At 38.2% G+C, this 17,356-nt stretch overlaps 1 protein-coding gene and 2 long non-coding RNA genes across 3 annotated transcripts in view; all 3 read right to left on the bottom strand.

The window, feature by feature from the left end:
• The window catches only part of efna5a (ephrin-A5a), a 54,880-nt gene extending 37,969 nt beyond the window's left edge, over nt 1–16,911 (bottom strand). Inside the window, exon 1 of the mRNA XM_052537828.1 lies at nt 16,063–16,911. Within this exon, the coding sequence (XP_052393788.1) occupies nt 16,063–16,187 (125 nt within the window). The 5' untranslated portion in view covers nt 16,188–16,911. The remainder of the gene's footprint in view (nt 1–16,062) is intronic.
• On the bottom strand, nt 11,746–13,360 carry LOC127942184 (uncharacterized). Its single transcript, XR_008149275.1, has 3 exons — nt 13,306–13,360; nt 13,113–13,177; nt 11,746–12,406 (listed from the first exon to the last, which is right to left on the bottom strand). It is a non-coding gene; the product is annotated as an uncharacterized LOC127942184 (long non-coding RNA).
• Nucleotides 13,435–14,661, bottom strand: LOC127942185 (uncharacterized). Its single transcript, XR_008149276.1, has 3 exons — nt 14,417–14,661; nt 13,693–13,946; nt 13,435–13,530 (listed from the first exon to the last, which is right to left on the bottom strand). It is a non-coding gene; the product is annotated as an uncharacterized LOC127942185 (long non-coding RNA).
• Nucleotides 16,912–17,356: the final 445 nt, after the last annotated feature.

Genomic DNA, 17,356 nt, shown 5'->3' with positions numbered 1-17,356 from the left:
ATAGATAGAACAACAGTTAGACAGAATTATATAACAACAGAATGAATGCTATATAGAAACAGGATAGATTGAAAGAACAACAGACAACGATAGATAGATGGTTTAATTTATTTAAATTACAATTCTGTAAAAATTCTTATTACACTTCCAATTCCAATTCAACTTGTGTAGTGTGGCAAATTTAATTCAAATTCTTTAGATCTGAATTTTGCTGTGAATCTGCTGTACACAGACTAAAAGTTTCAAATCTTTTGCCTTGTTAGTCAGAACTGTAGATCAGTAGGTAAACTGAACAAACAGATAGGACAGAATGATTTAAGGTGCTGACTGTGAATTTCAAAGAGGCAGCTTTAAAAGCGAGGCTGCCGACTATCATGTGTCTACACCAGCAGATAACCTTCGACTCAGCTTTCATGGGGCATTTGATTCACAGTGGCCCCCTCACTGGCTAGGGTGAGAAGGAGCACGCCATGAAGAGAGGAAAAGTCCCTGTGATGGTGCTGATAGTCACACTCTCGGTGTGTATTTTCCTCCATCTGTGAGAAACAGCCTGCACTGCTTGCTCAGTGGGAAAAGACAGACAGACACAAAAGGGCGGAGCCGCCGTTCTGGTCTCAGATTCCAATCACTCTGACTCACATTCACGTTTATTTGTCCCCATCAGACAATGCAAACGAAGTGCTCTGATATTTATGTACACAACTAATGGAAGAAAAGTTCTAAGTTAATACAAGTAGGTGCTGATATCAATCCAAACACAAATGTATATCTTGTGACATTATTGACAATATGAACCAAACAAAAGACTTCTGCAAGTCATGTGAGAGTTTGGCTAGCGCTTAGATCCTGCTGATGTGCTGAAACCTCCTACTTGTGCCAATGAGAGAGGTGTCAGACACATTTAGACTCTGCTGACCGCATGGACTAATGCGCTACTTGTCTCTTCTCGTTTACAAAGATTTTGTTCAACAGTTCTTCATCTGCTTCCACAGGCCATCTATTTCAATTGGAAATGAATGCGCTCAGACATAACCAAACAGAATTAAGCAAGAAATAGTCCTCAGTTTGAAGCTAAACATGGCGGGCATGATTATAGTCTCAGCCACTGAACCAAAATACTCTAGAGAGCTTGCAACTTTTGTGCTAGCTACAAACTTCTGGTATGTTAAACAGCCAGTAAGTGCTATTTTATAACTATAGGCAAGTTAAGTAAACTGGATTATCAGAAACTTGGGTTCTCAACTTTATAAATTAACTTTGTGTGATTTTTTTATGTCAGCACCAATAGAATATTCATGGCAAGAACAGAACAGCTAAAAATACAGTGATAAACCAATTTTCCAAAAAAAAAAAACTTTAATTTCCTGTGATTAATTATAAAAACAAATAAAAATGTAAAATAGAATTAAAAAAGGTTATACTTAATTTTGCCCCCTTACTAATTTATAGTTATATCTCCAACAACATAAGTGCACATCATTCACCAACACATATCCATGTTCAATTGTTCACTATAATTTACTGATATAGCATCCTTTCTCATTTTGCAGATAAAACATATAGCACAAGACCACAAGCACTTTAATCAAATCTTGTTTTCTTAAGTGCTATTTATGGCTAATATTTGCGGCAGGTCACAGGTTGCTCTTCTGACAGGACCTGGAAGAGCACAACATATGATTCACAAACCAGCACAGATATCAGAGCTTACACATATTTTCTCTGAAAACACTGTCCTCACGCCCTGTAAAAATGCCCCTGGGCTTAACGTAGGAATGCGCCCGAGCAGTTTCTCTCTCTCTCTCTCTTTTTTGTCTAACAGACCAATTCAATTAGCACCTGAAAGAAAAGTGGGAACGTCTTCAGCTTGGGTCTGCTCTTATTCTGTGCTGCAGTTCATTTCCACTCGTTTGTTTTGAACACAGAAAACCACAGAGGCTGTTGCTGTGATTACAAATTTGATTTGGAATTAAAATGACTCACGGCGCTGGATAAAACTAGATGTGATTTATGCCCATGGTGTGGACAACATTTCCAGGGTGTCATATGGTTTTCCCCACCATTACATAAACTACTGTCATTAAAAGCCACCATTCATTTTATATATTATATTCAAAATTAGTTTTTAAACAATATACATTTCATTTAAACTGATTGATTCCATAGATTATTACAATTCAATCTTTAATGATCTATTCTGCCAATATTGACTACATTTTTCCCACTACATTAAACTAAGGAAACTGTGGTAGCCACCACTGACATTAAGACATTAAGACAAAAAAAAAAAAAAAAATTCTTACCATTACAATTAAATAGTATATAAAAAATATACATAGATAAGATAAAAATACTGATTTTATTGTAATAAATCTTGTGCTATTTCTGATAGATTTTATTGTCTTTTTTATGCCCTCATTGAGTCCTAAACTGTAAACGAATTTATCCTTGACACAGCAAATCTCTGTTCCATTAAGGGTTATTTGAGTTCAACCGCAACCCAACAGGGCTAAATAATGGCCTTAAATAACTGAACACAAACACACAGACACACTTGCAAAACAAACAAAAACACCTTTTTTACAATCAGACCAAATGTGCAATTGGCAAATTTGCAGAGGACATTAAAAGGACAAAATCTGAGCAAATCCAAAATTCTCCTTTTTTCTTCTTCGAATCATAATTTAGCAGATGTTTGAGAACAGAAAAAAAGAAAAAAAACTTGGAGGTGACTTTGATCTTTACAGCAAGACTTCTAAAGCACGTGAGTCTGTGAAATGGCCTGAATGATTACCCTTGGCTGTCTTTTCAAACACTTATCAAACACTTTTATTTGAGAGATAAAACATCCTAAATGCATCATAAACATCTCAGAGAGGTGATTAGCTCGGGCTGGAACCCCACTGACTGGAGGTGCTAATGGACTGAAGTCAAGAGAGCGATGGAAAGCCGCAGCCATGCGGTTGTGACCTTTCCGGCTTTGCCATCAAACTACGTGCCATGAGGTCAGTATAAACCTTTTTATTTGGCCTCGCAATCACAATGTTCATTGTCTCCCTGAGAAAACCAAAAACAATTAAACCCACTGAACTCCCACACCAGTTTCAACAAACCTAAAGCTGCCTTAATTTAACGTAATTCTGGACTCCAACAAAGGGGCTATGGAAAACGAGACTGCAAACATAACGTTTCAATGCCATGTGATAACATTATGAACTGCTGTTTTGTATAAATTATCACATTTCAGCATCATTAAATAACGTTCACGCCACAAGTGAAAACCCCATAGTCCAGGATGTCAGATTAAAAGGGTGCAAATGTGGCAGGACGTGCCGGTCCAGATAAGCATAGCAGGGTCTGTCTTCAACAACACATCTTCATCCCACACACACACCCAATTATATTAGTGTGTGTCTGGGCAAAAGCAGAGATTCACATTAAAATCGCACAGTGCTACACAATCATCTGAAAAGCATCTGGACTGAGTGATTTGCTCAATAGGCTCTGCCGTACCGGCTCCATATGGCGAATTCAATGGCCACCATGCGATATCGCACCCAGGCAGGGAGTGGGGAGATAGGCAAAATAATCAAACACAGAAAAGAGAAAACACAAAGTCATTATAAGACATCAGGGATGAGGCAGAGGCAGACGGGGATTCATTCCACCAGTGGGAAGGCTAAAATTGAGAGTGGCTGCGTGCTTGTATCCTTACACCCATTGCTTTCAAAGGCTGGTATGCATATCGGGATTATTCCTACAAGGGACTTGCCAACAAAAGATATTATCAGTTCAACAGGGTCGCAAGAGGGGATGGAAATGACATCAGAGTTAAGGCAGACAATAAAAAGGGGTGAGAACTCAGTTAAGCCAAGACTACAGCCCAGTGTTAGCCGTTTCATCCCCACCGTGTATCTGATATCAGCCCTTAAGACAGAGTCCGTGGACGTGGCAGACAACTGGCGACGGAGAACGAGAGGGGAGAGGGGAGCGACTATACGGGGGCCCGTGCATCCAGTAACCTTCTCACTTTCATACCGGAGCAAACTTTAGGTGTCCCGAAGTGCGCATGAATTATATGAAGGCTAATATGAGAACATAACTTATGAATCACTCTCTGTTGGCAGGGACCAGTGCCAGCCCAACTATTAAACATTGTAAATTTGAGGGTAGTGGTCTTTCTGTCCACTTATGAAATACAGTGGCATGCTTTTAAGGGTGATCGATCTTTAAGTGAACTTAGCATGCAAATCACCTGAACTTAAAGTGGACTTGAGGCTAATTAAAGAAGGAAAATGTTCTGCATTCAGGCCGCTCCAAGTTACTCTACTATGCTAATCTGCCTGAAGATACTCAACCCATCAAAACCTTATTGGTTTCCCCAGATCTGCAGAGCCCCTGCTGATATTCAATTGGTGGGTTCTGGTAACCACTCCCCTCGATTGCTTTGTTCCATGCCCTAGTTTTCAATAGTAAACAGGCACATTCTAACATACTCGTAGTAGCATAGTGTAAATCACAGTTACAAATTATAAGGAATAAAAATGACAAAACATATAGGGAATATTAAAATACAAACTTTCAGTAAAAAATAATAATAATACAATTAATAAATGTCAAGGGATAAATTGTGTGCATGTTATGATATAATAGAATGTGTGGAAAATAACTGAAACATATTTATGTGATAAAAAAATAAATAAAAAACTCCCACAAGATATTAAGACTTTTTTTTTTTTTTTCACAAAACAAATTCTCATATGGCCAAACAAAAAGCCTAGCTGACTTTAAATGTTCATATTTAGAGTGATGAAAACTCTGTTCATTTCTAAAAAAAAGAAAAGAAAAAAGAAGAAGAAAAATCCATAATATTTTCGACCATTTTTTAACCATACAATATTAATCTGTTCACGAAAGGTTGGATTCAAGGTATCATACATTTTGTCACACTTTTATTAAATTTGTAACAACACTTGAACTTGACATATAAAACCTTTAAAAAAAAAAAAACTTTATAAAAAAAGTATTATATAAATAAATGTATCAATAGCATTGCATTTACTATGAGTAATGAATGTAATCCTGTAATTTTTAAAACAATAAATTGTTGCAAATTTCAGCGTGCAGGTTTGAGGACATTAGAAGGTGATGATTTGAAGGATTTTCTTTGTGTCTTTTCAGGAGAGCAGAAATGCCCAGAGGGCCATAGGTACAGCCATAAAAGTGGTTTATTTGTTTCCTGAGCACATTTAGTGTTTATGTTTCCATAGGAAGCCTTTATGGCATCGCAATAATATTTATGTCCAAGACAGATGGTTTCTTTTGAGCTATAATGAGATCGTATTTCTGTTCATGTCTTGTGGTTGCACAAAATTCCTCCTGACAAATTTATCACTTTTTGGATAAGATGTCTAATGAAGCCTGTGCATGCAGAGTTATTCATTTACACTGGAGAATTATATGCATCTTTTAAAGCAAAAAATAATGCTAGAAAAATTATTGAAACATTAAATGCAAAACAAAATAAAAGTTGTAAAAATATTTAAACATAAATGAAAATATTAAATAATGTAAATATGTATCATGTTAAAACATACATGTATATCATGTACATTATTGAGAGTTTCATTTTCATGTATATACTGTAGCCATAAAAGCAGTTATTTAAATTCATAATAAATAGCACAACAGCTCTAAACCAACAAAAGCTCCCATCCTAATCCTAAAAAGAAAAGATTTATCTTTGTATTTACTCATGATTTGAATCACATTTGGGATTATTCCCAATGCTTCACGCTTTAAAATGTTTGCAAACCCCAAAAAGGCAGCAAAGAAAATGCTTTTTTTTTCACTGACCACATCCTTATTCCCGAGATATATTGCAATACATACTGAAACAGGAATGTAATGTTAATTATTCAGCCTAATAAAATGTGACACTTCCAGTTTTCACCTTTCCCAGTTTCAGTGTTTTGCTCTACGTCAGTTCTTACAGTCTCGAGTGATCAAACAGGGAGGACCAATAATGATTCGATTCTGTTAACTAGTGCTTTACAGTGATTCAAAGAAAGCCTGAGGGGAAGAAACCTTAATTTCCTGCAGACTCCCTGAATGGTCGCATGGCTGCTTTGAAACAGGATGACACTGGTTAGTGGCTCATTGTCTATTAGACAAAGTAGGGCTGTTCGCCCATTAGAACCTCTTTGTAATGAGCGCTGAAGGTGTGACACACAACTTGTCACAGGAGCAGCGTGAGCATGCCTGCAGTTTCACCGAATCACATGAGAGATCAAAGGATTCAAAACAAAGGCAAACGCCCATATGCATATTCAAAATGCCATTTTGATTGCATTACTAATCAAATGAATAAGCAAAAACGGTAAGAACTAAAAAGTCATGTTTTCGGTCACACCAACTGGGCGAACAGCTCTCAGTTTGACCGGCACACATCTTTTGTGTGTTTGCTTGGTAAGAAGGTCACTTTTGGAATAGGAAGAGCTTGATTGACTAACGGCTGACACTTTGTCCTGCTTCTTTGTGATGACCTGTTACTCCAGCTGCCCTCTCATCTCTTGCAATGTTTGCTGCCCCACGCACGCGATCCCACTCCCGGCTGCCAGCATTGCGCTTGTCTGCCTTGCCGCTTCGCTGCACCCTCTCATCGCATTACTTCTGCTATTCTAACTTTTCCATCAATTATGCACAAGAATAACTGAGGCCTGGCCGCAGCAGATACATAAAAGAGGAGTGGATTCCTCCATGACTCCACCGTCTGCTAGCATGTTCCCCCTACCAGTGATACTAGTGCCAGAGCACCAGACTACAGTCGCACGAGTCTGGTTTATGATGTCTGTGGCGTAAATTAAATCTGTAAATTTAGATTTGTGTTGTGTAACAAAGATTTTAGGACTAGTTTACTTGTCTGGAATGGGGTCAACATTCTAGAGTGAAACTGATAGAAATAAATAAACTGTTCATTCTTTTGCATCGATTGACTGCGAGACCTAAATTAAACACAGTTTGGAAGGAAATCAATTGTAACGCATTAAAAGGCTTAAAAACGCTGAAAAGGGCAACAAAAGAAGGAAACCTTCTCCCAGATCTGCCGCTGTTCTGTTCAAAACACAAAATGGAAGCAAGATTGAAAATGGCTGTGTGGCCACTCCTATCTGGTAGAAAAAATACTAGTAGACTACTCATACTGACAAGAAAGTACAGGAAACTAACTTGTAGATAATGACAAACGTAATGAAAGTGTCATTAAATGACTAAAACAGACCGAAAATGATTTGATGTCTAAGATCTAATAATCTGTGGTAAAATCTACAGTACTCATAGCGAAAGAGAAGAAATGAATCTACCAAAAAAGTTATCCACTGCATTATAGCAAAACATTGACCTCTAGATTCCAATGATGGTCACACTGACCTCATTTTCTCAACATTGCGTGTGAAGGTATGTTGGCCAGAGATTTGACTCTGAGATCGCAAACAGCGTTTAATATTTTATGCGTCCCAATGCTCGGAACGTACTCAAATTTGTAACAAGGAAATGCTTTACCACTTACCACAGACTGATCATCTACTATAAAATGCTCCGCAATCTCAAACCAAGAATGTGAAGAGAACATCTTGGTTCTAAAAAGTTTATTTTGACCTTTGTTTTATTATTGAAAGAGGTACATTTCTCAATATGAACTGATACATGTGCAACGTTCAAAAGCATCAGCCAAATAATTTTAAGCAAGTAACAGCCTAATTAAAATGTCTCCTTTTTTAAAAGTATTATTGGGTTTTTACATGAAAATTAACTATTAATTTACTTACTGCATTATCCTTGGAGGTATGCTGTTTTGGCATTTTAATTTCATTCATAAAAAGTTTGGTAAATTGTGTTTTTCTCTACAATATTTAAATAACAATCTGTTGATTTCGTTGGAGCACCACCATTGCCATAATTGCAATATGTTCGTAATAATCCTGCCAAAGCCACTTAATGGCAAAGAATGTTTTTAAAAGATGTATGTCCTTCACCACAGCGCAAAAATATTCATCATCCAGTTTTTTTAAATACTTTTAATGAGTGAAATATTTCATCGTAGGCAGCTTCAAAGAATCCTTGTATGTTCTTTATGGATGAGAAAGAAAGATAAAGGCATTCTTCAGCCAAAAGTCCCTCAACTGTGCAGGTGAAAGCAGTTTTAAGGTTACAGACAAAGTTCAAATCGGTGAGACAAGTTTTTAAAGCTATGAAGCCTTCTCTCTCTCCCTCTCCCTCTCAGTTTCTTGTTCTTTCTTGTTTTCCTTTTATTCTAACTCTTGCAGATTCTAACTCTTGCAGATTCAGTCCATTTTTATTAGCTTAGCCTGTCAAACAAATGCTTTCTTCATAATTTCTCATTGCGATTAAATGTGCCGTAATGAAGGGCCCAAAGAGCAAACCGCTCTGTGCTTTCAAAGAGAAAGAATGCGCAAAGTAGTCATTACCGCATGCTACATTTTCCTTCAATTCTTATCAAGAAGGCTTAGCAAACTTTAGGGTCCTTTCAGAAGCTTTATCGGGTCATTAAGGTCTGAAGCTGATTAATATGAATTGTTGTTAAGGCCGTGGCTCTCCGAGGGAGACACAGAAGAGTGAAGGGGTCCAGAGGAAGTGTTTTGTATCTTTACACAATGGGCCGATGACCTCCTAAGCCCTTTAGTGCCTCTCTGTTAATACCTTCAGCCAAGCCTTCAAAGACGCCACCGAAGACATTTCACCACTCACAGTTTAAAAACTCAGCGTGTATGAGGAGCTTACCTCGAGCAAACACAGAGGCCTGAAATGCATCAGTTATCTTCTAAAAGTTCAGAGAGGAAGAGCGATCGCTGTGATGACTCAAGCGTGATTTCATAAAATGAAAAGAGAACCGGTTTGACTTTAATAAAAAAAAAGAGACACTCCCAGAATTCTGGCTGAGATGCAATTATGACAGTTTATTAGCGGAACGCAAGAGCCCAGTGCAGAAAGAAGGGGGCCAGGCACCTCTCGGTGTGTTTGGGGTCATCAAACAGCAGGATGTTCTAGTTACCCTGCAGGAGAACTTTCTCTCTGCTGGAGTGAGTCTTCTGATACCCCAAATCTTTTGAGAGTCCCAGCACACTGCCATATAGCCCTGGAGGGTTAATCGGGATGGGGTGCGATTGTGGGACTCAAACCGAGAGGCCTGCGGTTCCCATCTGTAACTCTTTCCATTCTTTAGTCGGCCTGTATTTCCTTCAACAAGCCATGTTGTATTCACTTCCTGCGTGTAAGAGCCTAAATACTTTAAACTCTGGCAACGATCCACTAAGACAGGAACAATGGCACCCTTTCACATGGGGTGGGAGAAGACCGAGGTCTTCAGACCAGTCAATATTTGGACATGACCCCCCCCCCCATTTAAAATCCAAGCGGTATCAAGCAGCAGGAGGCTAGAAGTGCCAGTGAGGGAAAAGGAGGGTAAACATGGAGAACAATACAAACTGAACCCCACACAATACCACCGAACAGCTATCACAATATCAACTGGCCACAAACCTCAAACCATGAGCTTTGTTTTTAAAGTGGGGATTAAAACTGAGCCGGTACAAAAAGGAAACCATCTAAGGGTCAAATTGCGCAGGCTAGAGTTAAGAGGTGAAAAAGAGATGGCTTTACAGGAGATCCATGATATTTCCCATTTCTGCAATGAAGAAATGAGCAAGGGAAGACTACAGAGAATGTTTAAGTGAAAAATGTTACAAAAAAAAAAAAAACTAAATAGGCCGAGTGCACTATTCACTACACCACCTGATTGAAAAGGCTTCAAAAACTGTAGGAAAAGTCCCACATCTGTTATTGAGAGATTTGAAAGGCATTATCAGTGATTAAAACGGGACTCCGTCAGAGTATGAAATCCCTCTACCCAGCTGTTAGGTCCATTTGACAGACCTCTTTGATGGACAGTGGAATCGGCTTCCATGGCACCACATACACAAACAGCCAGAAGATTAAGATAGGAATTCAATACTGATTCCTGACTGATCCTGCCTATCAACAACAAATAAACAGGTTTCATTTTCAACATAAGACCTATTTTAGTTTAAAATTCCAGAAACCAGCACAAAAATAATACTGACAAATGAATATATTTGCGATGTAGATCGCATCTCTGGATTACCCTAACACCACTTTCTCAGAAACACGGGAAAGGCGGGATACAGAAGGAAACAATAAGCTCTCTATCTCAAGCCAATCCAGTAATGCCTGTGAAAAAAACATGTCTCAAACTAAGAAATGACTAATCTGAGAACGAGCTGGGAAACTTCAGAGGAAATCTGCCAACTTGAATTGAATTTGTAATTGCAAACGGCGTGGACTGCATTGGAGAGGGGAAAAAAAGAGCCTCCGAAACCCAGTGAAGCTTGTAAGACCACCATATGTAGAGCAAGACAGAGGCTTACATATGAATGGGTGCGCTGCAAATCTCAGGCCGAAAACTAAAGGAGCCATTCCCCCTTAAATCCTCTAAAGAATCTCTATAGACTCCTCTGTACTCACTCATGTGAAAATACTAGCAATCACTCAGTATGTTTGCCGCCGCTCTAAAGTGTAACTCCTTCCCTTGCAAAATAACGATTAAGAGATAAGCCTGTCTGCGTGCTTTGAGAAAAAATTAATAAACAGTTGTGATTCTTATTATTATAGTACGTTGTTTGTCACTAAATGCCGTTGAGCTATTAAAAACTTCAATTAAAGCTCTAATGCAGGCAATCTTTATGACAAATTAATATTTCATGGCACAGCTATCTAAATCTTAGAGTTGGACTCCAGCGTACAGTAGCTGTCTCTAATGTTCGTAATTTAGCCATGTTAATGAGCAACATTAAGAGAGGAAGATGCCTCTATTTGAAACAACACAATGCACTGATCAAATGTCATAAAAGCTACGAAGAACTGGTCTTTCAAGGGTCCAATAGCCTAAATCAATTTCTACATAAAAAAGTCAGACATCAGATTGATGTACAGACACATTCTGATCAAAAGTTTTCTTGTTTTATGTGTTATGAGTGACATTCAGGGCCCCAAGGTCTTGCCAAAGAGTGCTGCTACATTATACAGCACAGCCAGATCTGAATTAGGACATTGCGTGAGTGTATGAATGTGAATGAGAGATACTCATTTGAACTAACTCATTTATTTGCTAGAAGGGCCTCATTTTGCCCTGGCAAAACCTAGGCAGGGAGCCTCCAACACACACTCTAAAAACTGCTGGGTTGAAAACAACCCAATTTGGGTTATTTTGACAACCCAGCGCTGGGTCAAAAAGGGACGAACCCAGCGCTGGGTTGTTTTAACCCAACCAGTTGGGTTATCATATTTAACCCAGCCTGCTGGGTTGCCTTTTTTATGGTTTAAAATGACTATATTGCAGGGTTTAAAAAAACAGAGCGGGTGTTTTTTTATCACTGTATTTCAGAAGGAAAACTACTGTATTTAGAAAATGTTCGATATCATTTCGCATGTGCTTGATAAGGCAGCGTTTGTGAGCTCAGTACCGCTCTGCAGCCGTTACCGGAGAAACCTACCTCTCCCGCTCTTAGCGCCTCCTGCTGGCAGAAAATAAACTCGCAGAGTGCAGCCATGTGGGGAAACAATGCATTTCTACGTTAAAATTAACCCAAATTGAGCTAGGCATTAAACATACAAATGTTGTTCATTTTAAATATCACTTTTACACACAAATAATAATTACCAAAAGGAAAATATTTATTGAAAACAAGAGAAAAGTCAAAAAGTAACATGTTAGAAGAAATGCAGAAAAGGATGGCATTAACAGCTACAGAGTTCATAAACAAAGCATTGAACATTTAATGAATATAACTTAAGATCCAATTGGACTTTGTTCAATTGTATATATTGTATAAAAATATACGAAAACACATACAATAAATTTACAATTAGTTAGGTTTTTTTCCAACTATTCTGGCATGACAGTACACAAATAAATCACATTAACTTTGATATTATAACATTTAACAGACGCATGTGTGTGTGTGTGTGTGTGTGTGTGTGTGAAAGAATGTGAGCAGGTGTATGAATGACAGAGTGTAAACTAAACAACACAGAAAAAGCATTTAACTTTTTTTTTTTTTAACAAATTATACACTTACAGTTTGTTTCATAGTCCATGAATACAGATCATGCATCACGGTCAATTTTCATGATCTCTTTAGCATAACTGATGTAATCATGAAGAAACCCCATCAGCACAGCATGTGACATCTTCTACATCATCCAGGGCAGCGTCCTCCTTTAAAACCACCGCTGCATCAGTTTAGGGGAAAGAAGATTCTCCTCTCTGACCAGGATTCATCCCAGTCACCGCCTGTTCTTCATCAGTGGCCTAAGAGAAACACATTTGAAAAAATTAAACATTTAATTAAACTATCCATTTTCAGGTAGAGGTGTATTCACATCCGTAAGGATAGGTAAATAATCTGTTTTAAAGTTTCAACACTTTGTGCGGTTGTTTAATGTCTCGGTCCACCACAGCGCTCCAGAATGCTATAATGGCAGCACTAGTGTGAGGACATGCGATATTGTTTGAATAAATATTGCTTTCAGAAAGCTTCTTTACTGAAACATTAAAACAGACATGACATTCACATACCTCACAATATTCACGTACATGGAGGGCTGCTCTTCAAACCGTTAGTTCACCAAATAATTAAAATGTTCATAATTTACTCTCCTCATGTTTTTCCAGACTCATACAAAATCTGCTAATTTTTTGGAAAACGTATGAATATATTTAATATTCTCTTTTTGTGTCCTCCATTGCTGGTCTGGGAGACCAGTATTTTATTTTGAACATACATGTTTGCTATCATATAATTTAAGATGTATTCATATATAAATATCAGAATTTACTTCTACAATAACTCTATATTTATGAAGCTTGAAAATACTGATTATCTAAACTATAAATGGATTAACAAATATTATGAGAAAACTAAAAATATATTAATTTATGTTGTAAAGACAGACAAAAGTCTTATAGGTTTGGAATGACTTGAGGGCAAGTAAATGATTTTTTGTGTGAACTTTACCTCTAAGAGCGAAGACCAAGAATAATGACTCTCCAAATCAGACAACTCCAAAGTTGGTTTGAGTTCTGCAATAAAAAACACAGACATCAATGGTCTTAATGAAATGAGCACGTAATCACACTGTTGTTGCATCAAAATGTGAAGTAAACTGGCAGGAGACAACAGAAAAATTTATTTTCTAAAAATAACTTACATAAAATCTCAAAGGAATGATGCTCTCCCATGTCTCTTGCTTTTAACATCTACAAAAACAAAAAACAAACATTATTTTACTCTTAGTAAAAAAACAACAACTGATAACATGAAATATGAAGTTTACTTGCCTTAAACGATCTTTCCCTCTCTTCAGAAGAAGCTGAGAAAACCACCTCCTCACACAAGCAGACTTCTGTGTCCTTAACTCCAGTTAGTTTGAGTTCTGCAAAGACGGACATCAATGGTTTCAATAAAATATTAACATATACATACATACATATATAAAATCACATTGTTTTTGCATCAAAATGTGAAGTTAACAGGCAGGACACAACAGAAACATTAATTTTCTAAAAAAAAAAAAAGTAATAATAATTTAACTTACATCAGTCTCAAAAGAATGAAGTTATCTTGTCTCTGGATTGCAACATCTAAAAAAACAACAACATTATTTTAGTCTTAGTAAAAATAAAGATAACTTGATGTTATTCTGAAGTTTACTCTCCTTAAACCGTCTGTCCCTCTCTTCAGAAGAACACCTCCTCCTCATCCTCACACAGGTCTGTGACTCCTCACACAAACAGCTTCTGTGTCTCTAACTCTCAGGGCGAGGACAATGAAGACAGGAGCTGGACAAGTCTGAAATATTACATGTAAAACATACTTTTAACAGTTACCACTTCAACAGCCTCAAAATAATTATGCTAGTCTTTACTACACAATGCCGTTTCCTTTAGGAGACAAACATACATTCAGTTTAACCGCGAAAAAAAAAGACAAATTCACATGAGCGTAACCGTGACCATAACCGTCTGTTAACGCCTCAAAGAGAACAGATAATGTAAAATCTTATGTAAATATGACAAAATACATTCACAGACGTTATATTAAAAGTACATCCTCCGTTCAATAACGTTACATGAGGCAGTTAAGACCTCCGTGTCCGAGGCGAAAACCGCGTCCGTTTTTTTATATATATATATAACGTTAAGCTCCTTTGTTTCCGCCTTTCATAAAACCTTCCGCCTTTCATAAAACCTTCCGCCTTTCATACAACCGGGTAAACAATAAAAGATAACTTTACATTTTGAATATTTAACGTTACTTACCATTGTCTTTCACTCGCTTCTCGCTTCTATCACGCTGAGAAAATGGCGGCTGCTCGCACTGGAGACGTACGATTTTGACGTGACGTGCGTGCTCTCCTTCACGTCCGCGTCCTCAACCCACCCCGCTGGGTTAAAAAAAAAGAGTTATTTTCAACCCAAACTTGGGTTAAAACATCCCAAAGTCCTATCCAACGGCCTCAACCCAGCAGTTGGGTTGAAAAAACAACCCAGCGTTTTTTAGAGTGCACACACGCAGATATTCATGATCACACAAACACATTTCTGCCAACCAGGCTTGCCCTCAGATTCACCCTAACTAGAGCTTAATACTGTCCGATGATGGTTAACTGCAGCCTTGTGCTGCTATCACTGAACGTGTGACCCTCTCTCATGAGCATGCACCCAACTGGGCATCAGCCTCCCCTGAAATGCCTCTCTGGGTTTGACCCATTGTGTAAAACCAGCATGGGGCTGGGGTGCAGGGCAGAGAGAGAGCCCCATGGCAACTGAAGAGGAACAACTGAGAATGGGGATGAGCCGGACGCAGCGCTTTCAGGCAACTCAAGACTTGCGGCAAAGAGAAGGGGACAGCAAGCCAGATGTAATTTCAATTTAAATATATTACTTGTATGTTAAATGTTTTTTTTCCACATTAATTATAATATATTATGAATATTGAAAACCAACTCATCATGTATCTCACATTCAGCCAGAAAAGCACTTATTTCCACTCAACTCCTGATGCTATTTTTCATTACCACCCTTCACTGCACAGCAAGGTTGTACTACCTTATTAAAAAACCTTTGTTAAAATCCATTACTAGTCCATTTTCAGTCACACATTTTATAAATGCCTCAAAAGAAATATGAATCGATAGAATTGTGCCCTTTTAGAATTATGATAGCTAGCAAAATCACATTCAGAGAGGTAAATTTAATTTTAAAGAACTACTGACCATTGAGCCATGATATATATTTCTAATGATGTTTCTAGAGCGCAATGTCTAGAACAAGCTAGTGGCACAGGGTAATGATTTCTCAGTTTGAAAGAGCTGAGAGCTTGCCTGTCAATCTCCCAAAAGCACAAAGAAAACCTTCTCATATAAATCTGGCCTAAAGTTATGTAGTTATTGGAAGGAGGTAAAAAGTCCCATAAAAAGTAGGATATATATATATATATATAAATGTGTGTGTGTGTTTCTACTAAGCCAGCTATAACAGGAAGCAATTTTTTGAGAACTACCAAACTAAAACATGGCCTTTGTTAGCTTGGCATCAGTGAAAACCCCTACAACTAAACTAAATGAACAAACAAACAAACAACGTATGGAATATTAGAACAATTCTCGCTTCAGTTTATTTCTGAGCGCCGTTTCTTTCCATGCTCTTCAGAATGTTGCCTGTTTACTGTAAAACACCGCTATCAAGTCTCTATCGCGCGTGATATTTTGTAAGAAGTTTCTCACATACAATATGTTTGTTATGACTGTTGTATCATCAGTTAAACTTATTCAAATGATCCTGACGAAGCTGTTCAATTCACATCCGCGTTGTATTTCGCTCGATATCCCGCGGACTGTTGCGCTTCTACATGACAGAAGTGAAAGGGCGTTTTAATATATTTACTGCGCAAATAACTAACTCACCTTGGGTTTGTCCGGTTCCAGTAGACAGCGTAGCGATCCGCCACAACCTTAGACGCCGGTTCCAGGCCCAACACAGACATCCACAGGCTGATCAACACAAAATAAAACATCTCCACCTGCGGCATTTCTGAAAGTTTCAATCGCAGCCTCCTTGGATACAGCGTTCCGGTGATGAAGAAGTGCGCGACCCGTCAGATTTCCCTTGAATACCCCACGCGCGGAATTTCTTCTCTTTAAAGGATGTTTCTTTTACAGTGCAAAAGATGAAGACAGATCTATACGAACGCAGTGCAAGGAATGATAAAGTCATTCAAGAGTCACAGTTACATGTACATAATTATTAGAAGAAACACTAAGAATCCGGTTTAATGCGCTCGCCGACTGTCAAAAGTCCAGGCTGATAAAGCGTTCATCTCAAGCACATCCTTTCTTGCGATTTATCGACTTACTTTTCCACGAGGAAAGAAAACAATTAGACAAACTGCAGGTCCTTTGAATGTTCACTTCTCATTCCAAACCCCGTCAGATCTTCAGCGCGGTTGATTACTGTAGTAAGTTTGAGTGAATGAAAACAACAGTGTATGTCCACTGGCACCTCATTCTCCAACATGTGAATGAAGACCTGCGCTCTGTTTGTATGGTCAGACCTTGACGTTTATGAACTGAATGTAGACCCCTTCCTGAAGCGCTGTCTTTAGGTTAGGATAAGGAAGCCAAACTATCTTTCTGGACGAAATGCACAAAGGTTCAAGCGTTTTCAAGATTCAGTGGTAAGATATGGTTCACGACTGTAACGTTCCAGGCAGCTGAGTTGGTCAGAGTGTATGAGCCATGCTGTCTCAGAAAGAGAGAGAGACGATACAGTTCCAGCGCTCGTTCTCTTTCTCATTGGTCTGTATTTCTGATGATGGGCGTCCCGGTTACAAAAACGACATCCCGCCTCCAAAGCTGGTGGAGCTGCTTATTTACGGCGGTGTAATTCTCAAGAAAATACTCACATTTTCAGCGGATAACTGTTTAACGTTATTTTATTCATTTTCTCGTCAAAGGCAGCAGGCAGGAATAAGTGTGTTTCACGTTTTAAGTGCCTTCCAAAATCTACATGTCATTATTATAATAGGCTAATATAATGATGACATATTTAATAGGCCTATTTCATAGAAATACTACAAAATTACTTTGAACGGTCATTATTAGCTTATAAGGGTGTATAGTTTCTATCAGCAGTGGTTAAGTGACACTAACCGGTCCTGACCCATGAAACTGACTGAAAATAATGTTTTGCTGTGCGGAT

The sequence above is a fragment of the Carassius gibelio genome, chromosome A21, assembly GCF_023724105.1.
Source record: "Carassius gibelio isolate Cgi1373 ecotype wild population from Czech Republic chromosome A21, carGib1.2-hapl.c, whole genome shotgun sequence".
NCBI lineage: Eukaryota > Metazoa > Chordata > Actinopteri > Cypriniformes > Cyprinidae > Carassius > Carassius gibelio.
Note: the sequence above shows the minus strand (reverse complement) of the source record. Positions and strands in the feature narration are given on the sequence as shown.